At 46.2% G+C, this 24,456-nt stretch overlaps 1 protein-coding gene across 3 annotated transcripts; it reads right to left on the bottom strand.

The window, feature by feature from the left end:
- Positions 1 to 112: 112 nt before the first annotated feature.
- Positions 113 to 21,870, bottom strand: Nutf2 (nuclear transport factor 2). Of its 3 annotated transcripts, XM_036189112.1 has the most exons (6): positions 21,790 to 21,866; positions 21,322 to 21,415; positions 6,930 to 7,055; positions 6,193 to 6,264; positions 6,009 to 6,107; positions 113 to 1,715 (listed from the first exon to the last, which is right to left on the bottom strand). In XM_036189112.1, the coding sequence occupies exons 3-6, from the start codon at positions 7,026 to 7,028 to the stop codon at positions 1,602 to 1,604; spliced, it is 384 nt and encodes a 127-aa protein (XP_036045005.1). In that variant the 5' UTR covers positions 7,029 to 7,055; positions 21,322 to 21,415; positions 21,790 to 21,866; the 3' UTR covers positions 113 to 1,601. The 3 variants fall into 3 exon arrangements, with proteins under 3 accessions (XP_036045005.1, XP_036045003.1, XP_036045004.1); XM_036189110.1 differs by lacking the exon at positions 21,322 to 21,415 and having other exon boundaries at positions 21,790 to 21,870; XM_036189111.1 differs by lacking the exon at positions 21,790 to 21,866 and having other exon boundaries at positions 21,322 to 21,768.
- Between the last annotated feature and the right edge of the window lie 2,586 nt (positions 21,871 to 24,456).

Genomic DNA, 24,456 nt, shown 5'->3' with positions numbered 1-24,456 from the left:
AAGACCCAGGAAGATGGTTACTACTGAAAAAACTACTGTCATTGTTCCTGACTATCCCCAGCATCCCTTTGCCCCACATGGCAATTTCAAATTAGGAATAAAGAAACCATTGTTTACAAACACCTCTTTATTGCAGACATTTCAGGCACAGGTACATGGAAGAAGCTGTATTGCAGATTTTATACAGGGTGGATTAAGAGGCATCTGTATCTACCTCTCCCCCACCCCTACTTCCCCCAATACAAAGCAGCTTAGAGATCAGTCCCACTGATACCTCCTGTGTGCTGTCCAGGACTATGCTGGTGTAACCAAGCAACACGTGGAGAATGAAAAAAATTTACTTTCCCCCCACAGTGCAGGTCGGAGAAGAGGGCTTTCAGGTGTGCCCTACCAATACTAGGCCTGGTTCTAGCCTGCAGTTGCTATTTTGATACCAGCTTTATAATATCCAGAGGTCTCAAGGATGAAAAGCTAGATTTGTACTGGGCAAGACCTGTGCCCAAACTAAGGAGCAGGGCAGAAACTGCCCTAATAGTTAAGACTTCCTGGGATTTGAAGAGCGCATGAGGTGCATGGAAGGTAAGATGGTGTATAAATGCCCTGCAGACGAACTAGAGCATGACCCCCTTCACAGATTTCTTCCATATTGTATAATTTATACTCCAACTCAATGGGGCCTGGCTGAGATCCCAAGCAGGTGGTACAGCATCTCTTGCTTTGCTCAGGCAATGTGGGCACTCTGAATGTGATCCTGACCCTTTGGGGAATAAAAGTAGGTCCCTCCCCAATCTGGTACTTCAACCCATAGAGTCTAAACATGGGAAACCATATTTATCAAGGCCTTTCTAGCTGCTACAGGAGAATTATCTACCCTGCTACTAGACCTGAACCCACTCAGAGCAGAGGCCACAGGAGGTGTCAGGCAGAACAGACTGAAGAGCCTTCAGTACAAGACAAGCTTCTGGCCAGATCTAGTTCCAGCTCTTCCTGCTTTCCAAAGACCAAGTCGGATGGAGAGAACTCTGCCCCTAGCAAGCTTGAGAGAAACTTTATTGGGATGCTAACTTCAATCAATTCGCTCCTTGCAGCAGGTAATGTTAAGGTGAGGCAGAGAAGGGAAGGGGACATGAGAGACAATTGGCCAGAACTGTTGATGCCCAGACAACTATTTAACTAATTAAAACAATTTAAACTGTTAAGAAAACGTTTGTGGTTTTATTGTATCATGAGGCATTGGAACATCTGAACAAATCAATATCCGGGCGGCGAGGCAGCTGCTCTCTCCTTCACTTCTTTGGGTTACTAGATCAACTTGTCAGTAGATTAAAAAACAAAATGAAACGAAAACAAAAACCGACAATCTTTTGCATTACTTAAGTCTTTCCAAGGCATGCGCTGGTACAACACAAACTTCTCCCGTCAGATGCAACTAGTCTAGCATCCAAACATCATGCACAACACCGCGGTGACAGAGGCGCACTGCACCACTCCCACCTCGGCCCTGCTCGCTTGCGCATGATCTTTGGAGCGTCTGGAGGAGTGAGACAGTATTGGGAAGAGGAGGGGGGAGGAAACAGCATGAGTGTCTGGCCAGGAGGAGGTCAGCCGAAGTTGTGCAGGGCGAGCCTGAACATGTCATTGGTGCAAACCCAAGCATCGTTGATGTTCTTCAATAGAAACATCTGGTGGAAACCCATGATGGGATCTTCATCGGCCTGTATGGAGGAAGAAAGAGAAGATTCAGTAAGAAGGCCAAGGAACAGGAAGGATGTTCAGTGGTAGAACAAGGCAGATAATACAGTCTTTAGAATCAGGCACTCATTGTCTTCAAACTGAATTCCAGTACAGAATAGGTACTTTGAATGTGAACTGCTGTGTGTGAAACACTGCTGGTCATGTAGATGTCAACAAATGGCTACTCACACTGCCATGTATATTGAAAAGGCAACAGAGCTGGGCGGTGGTGGTGAACGCCTTTAATCCCAGTACTTGGGAGGCAGAGACAGGCAGATCTCTGTGAGTTCGAGGCCAGCCTGGGCTACAGAGTGAGTTCCAGGAAAGGCGCAAAGCTACACAGAGAAACCCTGTCTCAAAAAACAAAAAAAAAAAGAAAAAGAAAAGAAAAAAAGAAAAGGCAACAGAGCAGAGTACTTGCCTGTCTCTGAATTCTCTGAATAGATGTGATCAAAAAATTTAAAGAATCCTTTTTTTTTTTTTTTTTTTGGTTTGTTTTTTTGGGACAGGGCTTCTCTGTATAGCTTTGGTACCTGTCCTGGAAATCACTCTGTAGACTATGCTGGACTCGAATTTAAGAGATCCTCCTGGCTCTACCTCCTGAGTGCCAAGATTAAAGGTGTGGGCCACTGGGGCTGGAGAGCATTGGCTGCTCTTCCAGAGGTCCTGAGTTCAATTCCTAGCAACCACATGGTGGCTCACAACCATCTGTAAGAGATCTGGTGCCCTCTTCTGGCATGCAGGTACACATGCAGACAGAACACTATACATAATAAATAAGTCTTTTTTTTTTTTTTTTTTTTTAAATTTTTGAGCTGAGGATCGAACCCAGGGCCTTGCACTCTACCACTGAGCTAAATCCCCAACCCATAAACAAATCTTAAAAAAAAAAAAAAAAAAAAAAAAAAAAAAGGTGTGGGCCACCACCGCCCAGTTGGGAATCTTGTAGCAATTACTATTTAATTTATAGTACCCAAAAACACCCCAAAAATACAAAAAACTGTAAGTGACCTCAGTGTTCAATAAAGCCAATTAGTCCAATCAAGAGAAATTACTGCTAAAACTGACTGAGTCGGAGTAAATGACTGAAGGCTCAAAACTGAGTTCACATTGGGCATGGTGGGACATAACCTGCCGGCATGTATGACAAGACTATTTCAAACAAACAAACATAAGAATCAAGCAAATAAGCCCCCCCCAGAGCAAATAAGTAAAATCTCTCTCTTTCTCTCTCTCTCTCTCTTTCTCTCTCTCTCTCACACACACACACACACACACACACACATGTACACACACACACACAAAGTTCACACACGGATCACAATTTTATAAGTAAAGAGGTGGCGTAGGAGGGGAATGACCAGCACTAACACTACAACAGACAAAAAGCAGGCCCAAACCTCTACCCAGAATTCAGAAAATGAGGGTAAGTAAGGCCTAGTTAATAGGCAGTCTCTAGCATCACTTCTTTTTCTAAGAATTGTAGTTGCCGGGGTGGGGGTGGGGGTGGTGGTGGTGGTGGTGGTGGTGGTGGAGGAGGAGGTGGTGGTGGTGGTGGTGGTGGTGGTGGTGGTGGTGGTGGTGGTGCAGCACGCCTTTAATCCCAGCACTTGGGAGGCAGATCCCAGGACAGCCAGGACACTGTTTCGCAGAGAAACACGTCTCAAAAACAAAACAAAACAAAAACAAAACAACAAAAAAAAAAGAATTACAGTCAACAAGGAGGCAACCTGGTCACCTGAAGCTCCAGGTTGGAAGAAACACCAGGAGGGGTCTGAACCTAGATGTGAAGTGGCACTGCTTATTACCTCAGCCTAAGGAAGGGGACACTGGGCTCCTTGGAAATACCTCCTCAACTTTAAGGGCCTACTGGGTTGCAGGTTCTGGGCAAGGCATTCAGAAAGGCAAGAGGAACTAACTGACAGAAGAGTGAGGCCAGACTTGCAGGTATTCCCTCTGGGTCCAATACAAAGGCACAAGATACTTACTCTCTTTCCACACACATATTGGCCCCAAACACTCCCCTTCCACACCCATATTGGACTCAGGAAGCACTATTCAGCTAGCCTAGGGAGAAGTAGGCGCGTACTTAGGCCTACCATAACATATTCCCAGAAAGCTGAGACCTGGTCAAGGAGTCAGCCAATTTTTGAAAACACTATCTGACTATAAGGATGACAGGTCTTAGAGAGGTAAAGGAGCCAGGCACAGTGACACATACTTTGAAAAAAAGGTCAACGAGGTACTCAATGGGAAAAGGCACTTGCCCTATAAGCCTGAGTTGGAAGGAGTTTTCCTCTGACTCCTACATGAGTGTTGCAGCACACACAACATACACCCATCATGTAAACACACAAACACACAGTTTTTCATTCTTTTTTTTTTTTTTTCTCAAGGGACAAGGAAAATACAACAAGGCAGAACTTCTAGAGATTTGCTTTGCTCGGCAAATAAAAGAGCTAACTTGGGCCAAGAAGGGTGTTACACTCCTTTCATATTAGCACTTAGCAAGCAGAGGCAGGAGGATGGATCTCTGTGAATTCAAGGGCTTGGTCTACATAGCAAGACCCTATCTCAGAGAGAGAAGGAGATTGAGAGAGCATCAGCTTGTATGGTATCATTGAGGGCTGTAGGAGAGAATTGTCTCTCAGCATCCAACTAGCAGGACTCCCTAATTCCCAGGGCGATGCAAGAGCCCAAGCAAGAATTTGGGAACACAGCTTGACTCTACTCTTATTTATCTTGTCTCTTTTCCATTAAGGCTCTAGACTAGTGTTCTTTGTTAGAACTTTCTGCAACCATAGCCTCAAAGTGTGACTAGTACAACCAAGGAAGCTCATTTTAATTTAATTAGCACAATTTAAAATTGTGTGGAGCCTGTCGGGCAGTGGTGGAGCACGCCTTTAATTCCAGCACTAGGGAGGCAGAGCCAGGTGGATCTCTGTAAGTTTGAGGCTAGCCTGGGTTACCAAGTGAGTTCCAGGAAAGGCGCAAAGCTACACAGAGAAACCCTGTCTCAAAAACAAAAAAAAAAATTTAAAAAAATTTTTAAAAAAATTTGTTTGGAGCCAATCTGGTCTACATAGCAAGTTCTAGGCCAGCCAGGGTTATACAGTTGAGATCCAGACTCACATACATGCATAGGTAGGTAGCTAGCCAGCTAGGTAGACAGACAGACAGGATAGAAAGAAATACTTGTGGGGTCAAGAATGTAGCTCAGGCCAAGACAGTACATGTTTATCATGTACTCAATGCCCAGCACTAAGAGAAGAAGGGAGAAGGCAAAAAAGGTCAATTGCATGCGGCTCATGGCTATTACATTAAATAGAGCAAGCCACCAGGTGGTAGTGGTACTCACCTTTAATTCTAGCACTGGGGAGGCAGAGCCAGGCAGATCTCTGTGAGTTCAAGGCCAGCCTGGTCTACAAAGTCAGTTCCAGGACAGCCAGAGAAACCATGTCTTAAAAAAACAAAACAAAACAAACAAAAACAACCCCAAATGATCTGGTGACTCATGCACATTAATTCCAGTACTCTGGGACTGATAAATAAGCCATACTGGCTGGCACACACCTGTAATCTGAGCACTTGAGGGATGGAGGCAGGAGGACTAGAGTTCAAGGTGATCCTCAGCTATACAGAGAATTTGAGGTCACCTTTGGACTACATGAGGCCATCTCAAAAAAAATTTTTTTTTAGCTATAAAATAAGGGAAAACATTCAGGGGGAGGGTGGGGTGTGGGAGTAAGAAGAAAAATGACTTTTTCACATGGAGGCTCACACCTGTAATGCCAGCTCTGGGCAGGCTAAGCAGAGCTACTGTGAGTTGGTGACCCCCTGAGTTTGAGGCCAGTCTGATTTACAGAGGGAGTTCTAGGACAGCCCGGGCTACACAAAGAAACCCTATCTTTTTTTTGGGGGGGGGGGTTTCGAGACAGGGTTTCTCTGTGTAGCTTTGCACTGTTCCTGGAACTCACTCTGTAGACCAGGCTGACCTGGAACTCAGAGATCCCCTTGCCTCTGCCTCCTGAGTGCTGGGATTAAAGGCATGCGCCACTACTGCCCGGCAAGAAACCCTATCTAAAAAACCAAAAAGGAAGAAAAATAAAAATAAAAAGCAGGTCTAGACAGTCACTTTGATGGCATTTGTTTTGATAGTCACTCTGGATGTCCCTCAATAAACAGATCACATCTTCATATCCACAGGGAAGGCAGAAGCCCAGGGCTCTGCCTTGCCTACCCACTATTGCCCTCAAACATGGTGGCACTACTACCTTGAGCTGGCCTACAACCATGCTGATGATACAGCTATCTGGTGTAGGCTGATGGTCCTGTGCCGTGATACTATGCTGGATTTTCTGGAACGGAAGGCTCTGCAAGAGAAAGAATGGAAGGCAGGCTGATGTCAGAAGGGGCCCAAAAGATGTTATCTGTTTCTCAGTTCTGGACCTTACTTACAGACAACTTCTCCACAATGGCAGCTTTCCCTTGGAACTGCTGTCCTTCCCACGTAAGGCATGATGCATCAATCTGAAAAGTGCATAGGAAATGTAGAGTCAGGGCCTCAGCACTCTAAGGCCCTTAAAAAAAAAAAAAAAAAAAAAGTCTTGCTTGGGGAAACGAGTCCATACCTGTTTACTTGTCTGGAAACAAGAGAAAAATTAAGGCTGAATCACAAATTTATACTAGCAATAATTTCTAAATTAGAAGGGTGGCAGTGGTACACACCTTTAATCCCAGCACTTGGGAGGCAGAGGCAGGTAGACCTCTAAGTTCTAGGCCAGCCCGCTCTACAAAGAGAGCTTTAGGACAGCCAGGATTATACAGAGAAACCCTGTCTCGAAAAACCAAACCAAAACAAAAAACCTGCCCGCCTAGAAGACTCCTTGGGTTAACTATTTGATCCCATGAGCACTCTGGTGTTCTGGACTTAAATGAAGCTGCACATGGACGTCCAGAAGGTAGCTTCACATTGAAAATGCTCGTGGCTGCTGCCTCCAGAGGATAAGGAGTCCTAGTCTCTGACTGGTGCCACTTCATTTGGAAGAGAGCTACTCCTAGGACGATATGCCCTACTAAGGTGCCAACCACATGGAGCAGCAAAGCCCAAACATCTTCCGGATACCACAGCTCCCACTCTTGACACCCAAATTAATTTCTGAGGGTCCTCTTCCGGCTCTCAAGTTAGAACTTACGTAAATCGCGCCCAGCTGAGTTCTGTCGCTATCAAATAACTGGTAGTAATGCTGAATAAAGCTGGATCCAATCTGCTCCCAAATTGGCTTGTCCCCCATCCTGGAGAGTCACCCCCTCACCAAGACCTGCAAAGACCAGCAAGACAAAGACACTGTTAGCACCACAGACGCACGAAATAGCCAGCCACTGACCTTCGTCCTCTAGCCTCCTTATCAGGTAAATCCTCTGTTGACCCCTGTTCTTTCAGACTATATGACAAAGCCTTGGGGATTTCACAGGAGACCTTACTAACCCCAACCAGTAGTAGGAGCCACATTTAGCCCGTCTTCTAAGGAGCTCCAGGTTGATGATAGAGGGGCACCAGTTACACAAGATGGGTGCTAAGGATGTAACCAGGGCAAAGAAGTATCAGAACAGGGCTGGAGAGATGGCTCAGCAGTTAAGAGCACCGACTGCTCTTCCAGAGGTCCTGAGTTCAAGTCCCAGCACCCACATGGTGGCTCACAACCATCTGTAATGAGATCTGGTGCCCTCTTCTGGCCTGCAGGGACACATGCAGACAGAATACTGTATACATAATAAGTAAATAAGTAAGTAAGTAAATAAAACAAACTTGTGGCTTCCTGAAGAGATAACTGTCAATTAAAAAAAAAAAAAAAGAAATATCAGAATAGCCCGTCCAGTAAGGGGAGAAGAAGGAACTAAACACTGGCCCCAGCTCCATTTTTCCTTTAATAACCTCTTAAGGCCAGGTACTGCCGTTCTAACCACTAATTAGACCAGAAAGAACTAATGTTTCTGCAAAGAATGTTTCTCTTTTAGTCTATCCCAGGGGTGTTCTGGCCATGGGAGGGAGGGACACATGGCTTCTGAAGACCCCACTCCTGACCACAGCAAGTCCTAAGGAGCCACCTAACAACTCTGAGGGCAGGTGACTCCTGAGCTGGCCTTTCCTGCTATTATTTCTTCAGTGATAATGATGTTCTCTACTCCCTTCAGAGCTGTGACAGACGGATGAGAAAGGGAAATAGACAGGAGGCTGTGAGTGAGAAACAGCATCTCTGCACATCATCCTGTCTCATCAACTAGCCTATTCCTGAAAGGGAGTCCCCACCTAGCTAGAGGCCATGATCCCACGGACACTGATGAAAAAGCCACTATGGGCCCTATACACTCATGTGTTGCTCTGTATGCATCTGACTGCACAGAGAACATCTTCTGTCCTGATAGTATGTTGGAGACATAAGAAGGCAATTTCACCCCAGCAGAAACCCGTTAGCTGCAGTGAGAGCTAATATAAACCACTGCTTCTGGGCTTCCACATTTTCCTCTGCAAAACTCAAGATGGTAACCCCGTGGTTGCTGGTGGTTACGTAACTTCTTCGCCAATGAAACTTAGTAAAGTGACTGCTTGACATGGTAAATACTAACTCACTACAGTCCCTACAACATCAGCCAAGGCCAGAGGAGCCAGCAGGAAGGGACAGAGTAGAGGAATAGAGATAAATCCAATCCTCTAGTTTATGACAGATACTCTAGCCAATGAAGGGACAGGAAATGAAGCCAGTTTTATTTTAAGTTCCCTACGAGGTAGTTGCACTAAAAATAGAAACTCTATGCTCATATGACTAGGAAATGTCCAGCAAAGTCTAAAACAAGCACAAGGAGAAAGCTTGGATCCAGCCACACCTGCACACAGGAACATAAGATGTGCCCCAGTTCACGTTTGTGCCAAGAAACAAACCAATACATGGGAGCACAGGCCCTACTACTAGTTTCAAATTTCCAAATTCCCACATCTCTCTACCCTCACACCTCCACCTCTTCTACCTTAGTATTTGCTCAACATGTCCCCCAAGATACTTTGCCCAGTTCCCAAGAGCTCTGGAGAAAGCTGCAGAAATGAGGGTCACTCTTCCTTCTTCCCTTAACCCACATCAAGGTTGGGCACTTCTCAGGGGAGGTCCTAGAAAAGAACATGCCAAGCAGAAGAAACAGCACCACCAAATACGGACAGCACCACCAAATACGGACAGCACCAGAACAGACGAGGGCAGGAGACGAGGATGTCAGAGAAAAGTGAGGGGAAGCAAGGCTGGGAACCAACCAGAAGCCACAAGTGCTGGCACATGCAGGACAGGGGGGTGGCACTTTTTCAGCAGTACTGTCCTATCTATCCCATGAATCTATCCATCTGGAATAGTCTCACTATGCAATCTAGAACTGACTGGCCTAGAACTTGCTATATAGACCAGGCTGGACTATTATCCACCTGATGTTTCCTCCTCAGTGCTAGGATTAAAGGCATATGCTACTATGTCCAGTTAGGTAGGGTTTTGTTTTGTTGTTGCTTGTTTTAAGGCAGGGTGGAGGCAGGAGGATCAAAAGCTCAAGGCATCCCTTGGCTACACAGGGAGTTTAAGACCCACCTCAAAAACAAAACAACAAAAAGAAAACCCAAAAAAGACTGCATTAAGACCTTTGCTTTAAGAACAATCAGACTGCAACCCACAGAACCAGGGAGGCTATAAAGCAGGGGGACCCTAGGATGACTGTGACTTATAATAAGTTTTGGTTTTACTCAATTACTGGGCAAGCCTCAATGAAACATTTCACTATTAGGATAAGAATTTATACTGTATCAAGCTGATAATAGAAAAATTAATTAATTAAAAAAAGACCTTTGCTTTGAGAAGACCAACCTTACTTCTAGCCTGCTCAACCTTCATGCATTTATTTCCATGTACCCAAACATAACACGTGATGTTCCATTGCCATCTTGCTTTACAGATAAGTAAACAGGTTTGGCTGAACAATGTAGAAGGGCTTGTCTGAAGCTCATTTAGATATCAGAGCCTACAAGGCTTTGCATAACTGAACCCTAAACCACAAAGTTGGTTCCCTTTAACACTGTTGCTTTGGGTTAAAGCCAAACTCTAAACTCAGTATGGTATTATATTTCTCCAGACCCAGTACTTAGGTGGTTTCAAAGGAGAGAATAATGAGTGAGTTACAGACAGGCCAGGGCTACATAGCAAGACCCATCTTAAAATAAGCAGTCAGATACATGGTGCATGCCTGTAATTCCAGCACTTGGTAGGTACAGTAGGACCTTTCAGGCCACCAGATTGCACAGTGAAAACTCTTGTTTCGAAAAATAAGAGGATCCAGGTGTGGTGGCACATGCCTTTAATCCCAGCATTTGGAGGCAGGAGGATCTTGGTGAGTTCAAGGCCAGCCTGGTCTAGATAGTGATATACAAGCCAGCCACAGCTACATAGTGAGACCCTGTGTCAATCAACCAATCAAACAAACACAAAAACAACAAAGAAAGGAACTGGAGAAATTACTCAGCTGTTAATAGTGGTTCCTGCTCTTCCAGAGGATTAGAGTTCGGCTCACATCACCAATATCAGGCAGCTCACAACTGCATGCAACTCCAGCTCCAAATGATCTGATACCCTCTCTTCTGGTCACATATAGACATATAAAAACAAAAAGCCAAAACCATACAACACAAACAAACTGCTAGGTGTTACATATACTTATAACCCAAGCTTTTGGGATGCCGAGGTAGAAAGATTGTTGGAAGATCAAGGCCAGCCTCAGGGACAGCAGTGAGTTCTGACTAGCCTGGGCTACAGAGTGAGAGCTTGTCTCAAAAAAAAAAAAAAAAAAAAAAAAAAGGGATGGGGCTGGAGAGATGGCTCAAGCTACTCTTCTAGGGGACCTGGGTTTAATTCCCAGAACCACAACCTCTGCAACTCTGATGCCCTCTTGTGGCCACCAACGGCAGCAGGCTTGAACATGGTGCAGATATTCATGCAGAAAAAACACCCATACAAGGGCTGGAGAGATGGCTCAGAGGTTAAGAGCACTGACTGCTCTTCCAGAGGTCCTGAGTTCAATTCCCAGCAACCACATGGTGGCTCACAACTACCTGTAATGAGATCTGGTGCCCTCTTCTGGTCTGCAGTCATACATGCTGTATACATAATAAATAAATAAACCTTAAAAAACAAAACCCATACAAATAAATTAAAAAGAGAAAGAGCAATGTGGGTGGTGGTGGCGCACGCCTCTAATCCCAGCACTCGGGAGGCAAAGGCAGGTGGATCTCTGCGAGTTCAAGGCCAGCCTGGTCTATACTGTGAGTTCCAGGAAAGGCACAAAGCTACACAGAGAAACCCTGTCTCAAAAAACAAAAAGAGGGGTTGGGGATTTAGCTCAGTGGTAGTGCACTTGCCTAGCAAGTGCTCAACCTGGGGTTCGATTCTCAGCTCAAAAAGAGAGAGAGAGAGAGAGAGTGTGAGAGTGTGAGACGTAGTATACATCTTTAGTCTCAGCTCTCAGGAAGCAGAGATTGGCAGAGAGTTTGAAAGTAACCTGGTCTACATAGTAAATTCTAGGCCCTCCAGAGTTATATTAGACCCTGTCTCAAAAGCAAACAACAATCAAAACCAAAACGAAAAGATCAAACTGTCTAAGCTCTGAAGGTCACCTATACCTATCCCTATCTTGCCAAGGCTGTTACAAAGAGGCTGTTACAACACTGTCTCAGGGACAAAAAAAAAAAAAAAGAATAAGCCAACCATTGACTCCAGGTTAAATGTTGACCTAAAAGGTCTCACTAGGCAAAAGAAATGTCAAATGTCTCCAAAGACAAAATCTGTAATAGCAATGATTACACATCACAGAGACTCCTGTCTTAAAAACAGACACAGATCAAGCAAAGAGAGAAATGTACAGAGAACCTTATATGTACCCTCCCACCCCAGCAATACTCATGTCAGAAACAAGACTCAGTGAGTTCATCAACTCCGAAGCTGGTAGACTTCAACTGCCCAGGTTTAGCGAGTCCAGAGTCAGGTTTCCAATGGCAACCTGAGCCCTCTTAGAGATAAAAATGAACAGATCTCTTCTGTGAAACAGTAGCCTCTAGGCATGAAGCCCTAGACCTCTGAGTCTCAATCTCTGAGAGAGGCAATGCAGGCCCCTCTCAGATTTTTACACCAAGCGCTGAAGATGGATTTATATAATAGTTTATTTTATTTTAATCTCAGGACTTAGAGGTTTAGAGATGAACTTTATGTGCGTTCTAGGCAAGTATGGGCTAAAGTGATGTCTTATATCAGGGGAAAAAAAAATCACTGCAAAGATAGTTTAACAGTTAAGAGTACTTGCTGGTCTAGCAGAAGACCTGGGTTCAGTTCTCAGCACTCACATGTTAGGCTCACAGCCGTCTGTAATGCCAGTTCCACAGAATCCAAAACCCTCTTCTGTCCCCTGTGGACAGCACGCATGTACACAGAGCATGTACATAAATGCAAGTAAAATATTCATACACATAAAAAGGGTCAGAGACCTGACAAGATGGTTCAGTAGGTAAAGGCATATATTGCCGAATTTGTTGATTTCAATCCCTGGAGCCCACATGGCAGAAGTTGTTCTCTGACTTCTATAACCATTGTGGCATGCCCTTCCAAAAAAAACATAAGATAAAATAAAGGGTTCAGGTGTAGAGCACTTACTTTGTGTGAAGCCCAGGGTTTAATCCCCAGCACCACCACACACACACACACACACACACACACACACACACACACACACCCCAAAATCACAAACCAGTGTCTACTGTTTCAACAAAGGAGTTAGATAGATGCTAGCTAAGATGGACCTGGGGCTAATAGGGAGCACAAGAATGAGAGAGAAGGTTAAAAAAAAAAATCACTAATTCCACAGACAGAGATGATCTCACATCTGGAGACCCATCACTAGGTCCAGTGAAGAATGCTACTCCACTGAGTTTTCAATACAGCCTTAGAAACTGAGTGCCATTTTCCCCTTCTTTCTGTTTGTCAGGAACAAAATCTGTTTTGTTTTGTTTTTCTTCCAGAGCCGAGGACCAAACCCAGGGCCTTGTGCTTGCTAGGCAAGCGCTCTACCACTGAGCTAAATCTCCAACCCAGGACCAAAATCTTGAAGCATAGAGCCTGAAAAAAAAATTAAATGTAAATATAAAAAATTACTCATTATTTGTGTGGATACATGATATGTATGCAAGTGCAGGTAAGCACTGTAGAGTCAGAGGTTTACTTTGAGAAGTCAATTCTCTCTTTCCAAGAAAGCTGGGGAACGGAACTCAGGGTGTTAGGTTTTTTACTAAGACAGCTCACCTGCCTTGAGAAGGGTTCTTCAAATAGTAAGACTGGCATCAGACCTTGGTAAAGCCCCTTGGAAGAAAGGGAGGGATGAGCAGCAACCCAAGACAGGACAGCCGAGCAGAGTGACTGCTTGTCCTACAGGGGAAAAAAAAAATCTGCCCTTCTGGCCGGGCGGTGGTGGCTCACACCTGTAATCCCAGCACTCAGGAGGCAGAGCCAGGCAGATCTCTGTGAGTTCGAGGCCAGCCTGGTCTACAGAGTAAGATCCAGGAAAGGCGCAAAGCTACACAGAGAAACCCTGTCTCAAAAAAACAAAAAAATCTGCCCTTCTGGCTAGGTGTGGTGGTACTTGTAATCCTGCCACTTGGGAGTTGGAGCAAAAGGATCAGGAGTTTAAGGCCATATTTGGCTACATAGGGAGCTCAAGGCCAATCTGGGCTATATGAAACCCTGTTTCAAATAAAACCATAAAAATTTACCTCTTGGTATGGAGAGTTGGCTCAGTTGTTAAGAACACTTGTTGCAAAGGACATGGGTTCAATTCCCAACACCTGCATGGAGGCTTGTTACCTCCTAGGGTACTAGGCACCCATATGTACACACAGGCAAAACACTCACACACATACAATAATAAAAATAAATCTATTTAAAAAGTAATCCTGCCTCTCTAGTATCATGAATCTGCAATATGTAACTCACATTCTGTGGCCTTCCAATGGTTTCCATGGTATCTGGAACAAAGCTTCACTACTACTTTATTTTTAAGACCCTGGTCCTCCGGTTGGGGATTTAGCTCAGTGGTAGAGTGCTTGCCTAGCAAACGCAAGACCCTGGGTTCGGGCCTCAGCTAAAAAAAAAAAAAAAAAGACCCTGGCCCTCTTGGCTATCTAACCTTGACTTTCCCACCTACTGTGTTCCTCTTTAGCAACCACACTGGGCATCTTGCTAGTTTCTGAACAGACTGAGCCCATTCTCTCCTGAGAACTCTGGTCACTGCTTCTTTTATTGCATTTTTTTAAGGGTGTGTGCGTGTGCTTGAGCCCAAACATGTGGAGGTCAGAGGAAAACTTGCAAGACTTGGTTCCCTCTTTGAAGGCAGGTTGTCAGGCTTGGCAATAAACACCTTTACCTACTAGGCAGCTACTCCTCCTCCATGAGACTTCCTATACTTTACTCAGGGGTCCAAGGAACTTAAGGAAGATTTGATGCTAGTGACTCATCAGCCCAGTCTATTTCTTACACCTGGACCTCCCCCCAACCCCCCTCTCTTTTGAGACAGGGTTTCTTCCATGTAACTTTGGAGCCCGTCCTGAAACTCACTCTGTAGCCCAGGCTGGCCTTGAACTCACAGGAACTTGCCTGGCTCTGCCTCCCAAGTGTTGGGATCAAAGGCGTGCGCCACCACTGCCCAGCCCTGGACTACTCTTGCAACTAGATACCTGGTTCCTTGTCTTTATGTGTCAATTCAAATGTCACCTCTTCACTGATGCCTTCCCTGACTATCCTAGTCTAAAGTAACTGTCCAGTCATTCATTTTCCTTTATTCTCTCACAATTTCATACACACTTTGTATGTGTGATACATACAATATGATACACTTTGATCACATTCTCCCCCATTATCTTCTGATTCCTTTTCTCCTCCACAACGAGTCCCCCCACCACACACACTTTCATGTCTTTTTTTTTTCAGCTCACTGCATTTAATTAAAGTTACTTGCATGAGCATGAGCGAGGGGTTATTTACTTGAGCTGGGCAAATAACAATGGTGATACCAATGAATAACTCCCTCTCCCAGCAACCATTAACTATTCACTGCCTGGAGCTCCTCAGGGAGGGGTGGGGTCTTAGGAGCCCGCCCCCTGTCTGATGACCCAGTGTCTTAGTCACAAGCACTGCTGCTTTGAGTGCATCAGCCATCTCATATCCAGAAACATGGCTACTCATTTTATCTCCTGTATTATTTTTCTTAGCATTCATCACCCTATCAGAGCATCATATTTATATTGTGTCTGTCTCCCTGACCAGGGCAGTCTTAACGACCCGTTTCCATGGTACCTGGCCCAGCCCTCAATAACTTTTTGTTGACTAAGTGGATGAATGTGTGGGAGCCTAACCTAGGCTGGCTGTTCTCTAGAGTTGTCCATGTGGGGCAACCCTGCTCAACCATGGCTCAGTAACCCATGTCTCTTTCACCCACACCTTCTATATAAGTTGCCAGGAAATGATTCTTTGATCCACTCAGCTGAGTGACCTGAAACAAGTGGAGACTGGCCCCAACCCCCTCTCTTAGTCCCAAGGCCCTGGTCACCTTGGAGAACAACTATGGCCAATGGTAGACACACAGCCAATCCTTGAAGATCTGGCTGCTAGCCTGCTTCACTTCTCCCTGTGTTATGAACCTGTGGTCCTGGCTCCTCATCAGTAACTGTAGGCAAATTAGGTAGAAATTACCCAAGGGGCCAAAGCAAAATCCAGTGGTAGGGAGTAATCATCAGCCTCTAACAGGGGAGGCTGCAGACAGGGAGGCATTCTTTTTGTTTTGTTTTTGTTTTTTTGGAGCTGAGGATCGAACCCAGGGCCTTGCACTTGCTAGGCAAGCACTCTACCACTGAGCTAAATCCCCAACCCTTGTTTTTTGCTTTTTGAGACAAGGTTTCTCTGTGTAGTTTTGGTGCCTGTCCTGGATCTTGCTCTGTAGACCTGGCTGACCTCGAACTCACAGAGATCCACCTGTCTCTGCCTCCTGAGTGCTGGGATTGAAGGCGTGCGCCACCGCTGCCTGGCAATGGGGAGACATTCTTGATCCAGGAATGGCAACTGCCCAACCTACCCCTCCTCTGCCTCAAGTTGAGAGAGACAAGTTGGTGCCTAGGTGGTTAGCCAAGGCAGAGCTCTTTCCCGGAACCTACAGACTGAATGAAGTCTATATATCCCTAGCACCACTTGAACCCTATCCTATGCCTGGAGACCTACAGAGCCCAGACTGATCCTGGAGCTGAATCCTGGGATCCATAGTCTCTGCTCTGCTCTGCACTTACTGCCCCAGTAACTTCCTTTTCCCAGATGGTTTCACGGGACCTCTGGAGCCCTAGGCTTTTTTAGCGTGTATTTATGAACTGAGCTTCAGGCCTTGAGCTTTCTGATCAGGCCCCCTGGTAGGGAATGAGGCTCCTCAATAACTACTTCCATGGTCTGTCACCACCATCCGAAGACAGCATTGCTGTGATAACAAGACTGAGCAGAGAAGAGAATATAAAGAACAAACAAGAGTCCACAGAAGACAAAAGGACACCTCCTCTCTCATCTTTTCTGACTCGAGCCTCATAATGAACTGGTTCTACAAGGCTGGTGTAGTTTTCACTTCAGCAAGGTATAACTCCGGGAAGATGGAATTCAAAACCATGAAAGGGCCAGATGGTGGTGGCGCATGCCTGTAATCCCAACACTCGGGAGGCAGAGCCAGATGGATTTCTGTGAGTTCGAGGCCAGCCTGGGCTACAGAGCTAGTCCAGGAAAGGCACAAAGCTACACAGAGAAACCCTGTCTCGAAAAAACAAAAAACAAACAAACAAAAACCACGAAAGGCCCCTGGCACAGCCAGCTCTTGATTATCCATAAAGATGGACAGAATGGAACAGTTAAGAACCAAAGTGAAATAGCAGAAGCACAGAGGTAGTAAGGAGAAATCCATGCCTTTTCTGTCTTTCTGCTATTAGCCAATGCCTGAGTATGTGCTCAGTAGTTCAAGGCTGATTCACCACAGGGACAACAAAGGGCTCATATTGCCCTATGACTAGAAACCACCTGCAGGTGAGATGGTACCATATAGATCCTTCTAGAGGCATCAGGCTTTCCTTTGGAGTTGGTAACATAGGCCTAGAGGCCAAGGACAGAGGATCAGAAAATCAAGGTGACAGTGTGAATAATAGGTCAGCTTGGACAACCTAGTGAGACCCATCTTAAAAGAGGCCAGGAGTAGTGGTATACATCTTTAATTCCAGAGCTCAGGACACTTAGCAGTGCTGTCTGCATGTACACCCGAATGCTAGAAGAGGGCATCAGATCCCATTATAAATGATTGTGAACCACTGTATGGGTGCTGAGTCGTGAACCCGGGTCCTCTGGAAGAGCAGCCAGTGCTCTTAACCACTGAGCCATCTCTCCAGTCCCTCTTGTCTAACTTTCAATGTCCATCTTGGAAAATGTTTTTGGTTTTGGTTTTGGTTTTTGGAGACAGGGTTTCTCTGTAGCTTTGGAGGCTGTCCTGGAACTCACTTTGTAGCCCAGGCTGGCCTCAAGCTCACAGAGATCTACCTGCCTCTGCCTCCTGAGTACTGGGATTACAGGTGTGCACCACCACCGCCCAGTGAAAATGTTTTTTATCCCTTGGCCCCAAAAGACTATTCTTATACTCGAGGCCCCAGTAAGGATAAGCTGAAATGTAGTCTAAAACAGCATTCTCATTTCTCATCTCCTCACCCACTCCCCACAAAGATGGAGACTGAATCTAAGGCCTTATGTCCACTATACACAAGTGCTCTACCACTGAACTATACCCAAATCCCAGTAATGTCATTTCCGAAAACCCTAGTGGATCCCGCCCCGTCGAAACATCCAGACAACAGCCATCTCTTGACTGCATACTCAAAATCCTTGTGAGCAGCTCTGGTGACCTTTCATCTCTGGGGAGGCCTCCGCCAATCTTTCAGCCCAGAGAGATGCCCTGGTTTCCACTCAAGGAACAAGTGGTACTGAAGATGTGGTTCAGTGGGTAGAGTGCTGGCCAGAGAATAACACAAACCCAGAGTTTTATCCCTAGCACACCTAAAACAGAACAGTGAAGACCTGGAATATAACACAGTCACTTCAGAGGTGGAAGCTGGAGGAACAAGACATTTCAAGGAATAACTGCTTGTCACTAGAATCAAGTCCATCATGAGGGAGTCTCAGTTAAGTGAGAGATGTTACACACCCAAGTCTCAGACAAGAAAATAGAAGAAAAGAGAAGCCTGGACAATGCTGTTGACATGCCCAGGCATTTGGGGAACCTAGCAGATCCCTATGGTTTTTAGCAGTCACTGGAGAGAAAAGTGGGGCCACTAAGTCTTTGCTCGTCAACACTCTCTAGTCCTTTAAAAGCTCCCCCTTCTGCACAGAATCAGAGTCCCTGCAGTTCTCTTCCACTAAGCCTTCAGCACATAATGCCAACATTACTCCATCACCCTTAGCACTGACACCTTCCTTCTCTAGCACCAGGGCTTGACAGTATGTGTGTCCGTCCCTATAGCCTCAGCCCAGAGTCAGACATACAGAAAAGACAAAAGACTGTCTTAAAAAAAAAAAACAAAAACAAAAACCTGAACATTCAGAGAAAAACAAAACAAATCTTGATCATGTCAAACAAAATGCTAATACCTTACTAAGGGAATCTTGGTTTTTTGTTGTTTTTTTTTTTTTTTTTTTTGAGATATGATCTCACCATATAGTTCACACTGTCATTAAACATTTTGGGTTTTTTGTTTTGTTTTGTTTTTTGAGACAGCGTCTCTCTGTGTAGCTCTGGCTATCCTGGAACTCACTCTGTAGACCAGGCTGGACTTGGGAGACCAACTTGCCTGTGCCTGGGAGTAAAGGCATGAGCCACCACCACAAGGCTGATATATCCTTGAACTCTTACCCTCCTCTCCTGCCTCATACTCCACAGTGCTAAGATTACTTAAGTCTCTTGGATGGTGTTCGTGTGCATGATCTCACACAGGTATGTTCCTAAACATCAGAAGAAGGCCTCAGATGTCTTTCTCTTGGCTTTATTCTGGTCAGTCTCATTGAACTAGGAGTTAGACTGGCAATCAGCAAGTCCCAGCAAACCTCCCATCTGTCTCTGACGATACTTGGGCTACGTGGGTGCTGGGGATTTAAACTCAGGTCCTCACCCTTGCACAGCAAGCATTCTTACCCCCCTAGGTATCTCTTATCTGAAGCAGTAGTTCTCAACATTCCTAATGCTGTGATCCTTTAATACAGTTCCTCAGATTATGGTGACCCCCAACCATAGAATTATTTTCACTGACACTTCATAATTGTAATTTTGCTACTGCTATGAGTCACACTGTAAATATTTTCTGATGGTCTTAGGCAACCCCTGTGAAAGTCACTCAACCCGCAATGGGTTGTGAGCGGCAAGTTAAGAACCACTTTTCTGAAGGGTTTTTGTTGTCATCAAGGATGTTTTTGAGAAGGGGGTCTTGTAATGCCAGGTTGGTCTGAAATGCATAATCATTCCTTCAGTCTCACAGGTACTAGAACTTCAGGCATTAAGTGACCTTCCAAGTCCAGAAAGATCAGGGGCTTCTTAGGATCAGGGCACCTAGCAATGGTTTACTCTAGATAGAAGTTTCTGGAGACAACTTTTTTTTTTCTTTTCGAGACAGGCTGGCCTGAACTCAAGAGATCCTCCTGCCTCTGCCTACTGAATGCTAGGATTAAAGGTGTGTGCCACCACTGCCCAGCTAGTTTCTGGGAACTTCTAAGGAATAAGGAGAGACCCAAATTCCTATTTCTGGCTCGTTTTGAAGGACAGTATCTTTTTTGATCCTCAAGGTGCTGAGTATATGTAGCCTAGCATTTATAGTCTAGGGTGTGACCCCTAGCACTGCATCAAGAAAAAGAAAAAAAAAGGAAGTCCTGTGCACAAGCCACCCAGAAGCTAGGAATATGCAAACTGATCTCCAGCCGTAGACCTAGCTCATCTGAAACCCAGACAAGCTAGTTTGTTTTGTTTCTTTGAGACAGGGTCTTATGTATCCCAGGCTGGCCTTGAATTTCCTATGTAGCTAAAATATAACTTTGGATCCTTGTTCTCCTTCCTCTCCAGTGCTAAGTAAACTGGGATGTCAAGCTTGTGCCACCACACCCAATGTATTCAGTGCTGGACTAAACAAGAAATCTACCAACCAGTTACATCCCTAGCTCCAGGAAAGTCTGTTAGTAGTAAATCTTTGCTTATTGCCTTTGACTAGGGAGAATGACTGGGTAGAGACCTGGACTGCAGAAAAATTCTCAAGTGAAAACCAGAAAAAAACAGTATCTGAGGAAATATACATGGAGCAGGTGGGCAAAAGACAGTGACTTTCTACATTCTGGTCCTGTCAATCATCCTAAGAGACTGGGCACTCTGCTTGCTGAGGCCAGGTCTCCAGGACCGAACTGCGTCTTAGTCCTTGTAAGAACTGTGACACAGAAGTCATTAACAGACCAGAGAATTCAAGCTGACAAAAGATGCCTAGTCCCTTAATCACCACTCAAACAGAAGTGCCTTTTCAAAGCCTGCCTAACAGTAACTAGTTAAACACACCTCCTCTCCGGGAACTCAATGTGATGATCTATGGTGCCGTTATTAAGGCAATCTCTCAAGGCCCAACCAGCTTCTTGACTGCTCACAAGCAGCTCCAGCACAAGGGAAGAGAAACCAGACGTTCTGTGACTCCCAGCTCTGCAACCGGCTTCAAACGGCAAACACCGTCAAAACCAGAGCTTTAGTCACAAAGGTCCTGCCACTGTTTCTTGTCCAGCACTAGGCTCAAGGTATTCAAGCTTGGAGCCCATTTCACGTATCAAATCCTACCTTATCCTTAAGGAATCATCTTTATTTCAGGCTATGCTATGCTGACTCTGGGTTCTTACACATCGAACTGCTTCTTTCGTTAAAGAATTCCAATGTTAGTTTCTGCAATAGCACCAGCAGCAGCCTGCCTTAGAACTGCAACAGAGGTTCTGATGTATTTTAGAATTGGGCTGTGCCTGAGAAACCTAACAAAAACCTTGGTGGCTCACACATCTAATTTCACTACTTTGGCATCTGGCATCCTTCCTCGATTATAACAGTCAGGCAACCCACCCCAGAGCTGGAGCCTAGTCATGGATAAAGAAGGGTGGAGGCTGGGCCTACCAGCCGGCAACTGCCTCTCCAAAGACACCAGGTCCAGATTTCCTAAGACTAACTAAAGATAAAATCCCACGAGGCATCCCCTCCCGCCCCAGATTCCCTGCCCCTGTCCTCCATGCTGGACAATGCAGCATAGGTTCCACTGAGGTAGAGGTTAAGTTTCGTGCACTCCCAGCAGGCAATCAGGCAGAGAAGCGTTCACCTACATCCTAGCCGGGCTATGGTTTGGAACCGGGCAATGGTCCCAAGCCCCAGCAGCGGCAGGAGGGCAACCCTTACCCATGCTGGCTCTGGAGCGAGCTGGGTGGCGTTGCCCATCCCCGGATCTTCGCCGGCCGGTGGTGGGACGTGGGTCTGGGGTCGGCCCGCCAACCTGCCAGCAGAGGTTGTAGGATTCGAGCAAGCCAGGCAAGGCCACACAGGGCGGGGCCCTGAGAGCTATCCTGATCGTCCGGACCAGAGAAAAAGATCTGGCCACAGCGCAGTCCGGCGCAACAGCCAGGACACAGGGCAGCACGGACAGGCGTCCGTCGGGCTCTCAGCATTCCCCCGGCCACGGCCGCAAAGAATCCGCGGGAGGCGGAGCCGCGCGCGACACATGGTGCGGGCCCCGCGCCTCTTCGGGCCGCCGGGGGGGTGTGATGAGGGGAGGGGCCTCCCAGGGCCTCGAAGCAGAAGCTCCCGGCGGCCTAGAGCGCGGCTCTTGCGGCCCAGCCCCCGCCCCGGCGCGCTGGCCCCAACACTCACCCGTGGGGCTGGCACGATGGCGGCAGCGGCGGCGGCAACCCAGCGCGGTCTGCGACCGACTGTCCCTTCCCCCCTGCCTTCCCTCGCCCTTCCCGCTGCACTCTGGGAAACGTAGTCCCGCTACACTCCTTATGTGCGTCAGTGAGCTTGAATAATACTACAATTCCCAGAATGCCCTGCGCGGAAGCGCAGCCAAGACTCGTAGCGCGGGAGGAGAGGCTAAGTCAGAGAGGGCGGCTGTCGGAGCGAGCCCCTGAGAATTGTGGTCTAGCGGAAGCCTCTGGAACACGGAGTTGGCGCCAGGCAAGGATCAGGTCTCGTCGCAGCCCGGTCCCAGCTGTCCTGGCCCCGCCCAAACTGTGTAGTGGATGGTGCCTGACCCCGCCTCCGTGGGAGCCCTGGTCTAGCTGGACGCTGGCCTGGCTTGTTCCAGTATCCCCTTCCTGGTCCCCCAGGCTGGCTGCATCTGCGTCCAAAGCCCTCTGGCCACTAGTTCTGCTCATGGTGTGGCCTTAATCCTTAACCCGAGTGGCGAAAACCCACTCTTCTCTTGTCCCAACATTCGTTGAATTAGCTCTGTCTTGGAGGGAGCTACTTACCCCCAGAGTTGGTCGCAAACTCGACTAGGCTTTTCTTGGGCCCGAGGCTCAAAACGCCCCTTAGGTGGGCCATAGTTGGGAGAGGTTAATCTCACTTGTACAAAGGGATTTTCAAAACAGAATCTTGAGTTGTTTTTTTGGTTTTGGTTTTCGTTTTTAAATTCCTAGGTTTTGTTTTGTTGCAGCAGAGAAATTATGAATTTTTTTAGTTTTTTACGTTTTATTTATGTTGACAAAGGACGAGCCAGACATGCGTGCATGCATGGAGGCTACAGGAAACTCACAGGAGTCAATTCTTCACATGGGGCCTGGAAATAAGATTCCCAGGATTAGAGGCGGTACTTCTTTATCCACTGAGCCATCTCATCCTCTGAATTTTTCTTTTTCTTTTCTTTACTTTTTTTTTTTTTTTGAGACAGTGTTTCTTTGTGTAGCCCTGGCTGTCCTGGAACTTGCTTTGTAGACCAGGCTGGCCTTAAACTCACGAGATTCGCCTGCTTCTCCCTCCTGAGTGTTGGGATTAAAGGGGTGTGCCACCATCGCCCAGCCCGAATTTTAACTTTTATTGAAAAGAAAAAAATAAGTAGCTCAACCTAACTTTCCCAAGGGGCCAGACTGTAAATAATCTTCCCACCCCTTACCCCTTACTTTCAACATCCTTTTCAGTTTCCTTGGTAACACAAACATTTGAAGGCCGGTTTCAGTAGGGTCTGCAGCCAACCCAAAGAATCACAGGAAAGGAAAAATGGCTTCAAACACCCCTAACTCTTTCCTCCATGCCAGAAAAATTATTAGTATTTCTGTTTTGCCATAAGATTTCAACTTTGGGCTGCACCCCACCTCCTGGGGATGATTGGTAAAACTAGGCTTGATTAAGTCCTGTCTGGCCAGACAACTTTGGCTAGATGCTGCTTTTATGACCCAATCACTAAGAACTCCGATTTACCCTGTTGGTGATACATCTGGAGCCTCACCACCACCACCAGGAAAACAAAACACAAGACAAGTTATGAGACAGGAGGAAGGATCCAGGAAGTGCGGCCAAAGAGAAGCAAAGTGACAGCCGCTGTCCTTTCAAAGAACAGGAGCTCAAGGATACACAGAGTGCGGCCCGCACTGGGAAAGCCCCCCTCCAAGGAAAGAGTATTGACATGTGAGAGTTTGGCAGTTGGCCTAGAAACACACTGCTACGCTTTTCTCCATCTGATTACAAGCCAAAGCTAACCCTACAAAGGCAGATTCAACTTGTCCCCAAATTGGTCACCTATACAACCTACACTACAGCTTCCTCAACACCTATTTCCCAACTCAGAGCCAAAGGGCAAGAAAGGAAGTAGACCCTGGAGTTCTGGGGACTTGCAAGTCACAGGGCATGTTCCCAGGCAAGGTGACTGGTCTGTAAGTAACTCAGAAGTGAGTCAAATTTTACAGAGCCAGAGCCTAAGAAGAGTCCATACGTGCCCCAGTAGTTACAGAAACAGGTAGTTTTAAAAGACCTTACAGACCTGGAGAGATGGCTCAATAGTTTAGTATATACTGATCTTCCAGACAACCCAAGTTTTTGTTCCCAGTATCCATCATCCGGTGACTGACAACTGCTCTGTAACTCCAGCTCTAAGGGATCTAATGGCTTTCTGGCCAATTCAGGCAGCGGCAATCACACAGACACACATAATTGAAAATAATAATTTTTTTAAAAAAGTAATTCACTGGGTTGGGGATTTAGCTCAGTGGTAGAGCGCTTGCCTAGCAAGTGCAAGGACCTGGGTTCAATCCTCAGCTCAAAAAAAAAAAGTCATTTACATCTGGTGGTGGTGGTGGTGGTGGCGGCGGTGGCGGTGGCGGCGGCGGTGGCGGTGGCGGTGGCGGCGCACACCTTTCATCCCAGCACTGGGAAGCAGAGGCAGGCGGATCTTCTTAAGTTCAAAGTTAGCCTGGTCTACAGAGTTGAGTTCCAGGACAGCCAGAGCTACACAGAGAAACTTTGTCTCGGGGAAAAAAAAGTCATTTACATCACCCCATTAGATTTAAGCTAAATTACTTAGAATTATAGATAAAAATAACCTTT

The sequence above is a fragment of the Onychomys torridus genome, chromosome 5, assembly GCF_903995425.1.
Source record: "Onychomys torridus chromosome 5, mOncTor1.1, whole genome shotgun sequence".
NCBI lineage: Eukaryota > Metazoa > Chordata > Mammalia > Rodentia > Cricetidae > Onychomys > Onychomys torridus.
Note: the sequence above shows the minus strand (reverse complement) of the source record. Positions and strands in the feature narration are given on the sequence as shown.

What these genes read in the sequence shown, in the direction of transcription:
- Nutf2 (XM_036189110.1), bottom strand. Translation starts at nt 7,028, where the DNA reads ATGGGGGACAAGCCAATTTGGGAGCAGATTGGATCCAGCTTTATTCAG. An exon ending in CTCAGCTGGGCGCGATTTAC is followed by an intron (nt 6,265 to 6,929) that starts GTAAGTTCTAAC and finishes TGCACTTTTCAG; the next exon opens with ATTGATGCATCATGCCTTAC. An exon ending in CCATTGTGGAGAAGTTGTCT is followed by an intron (nt 6,108 to 6,192) that starts GTAAGTAAGGTC and finishes TTTCTCTTGCAG; the next exon opens with AGCCTTCCGTTCCAGAAAAT.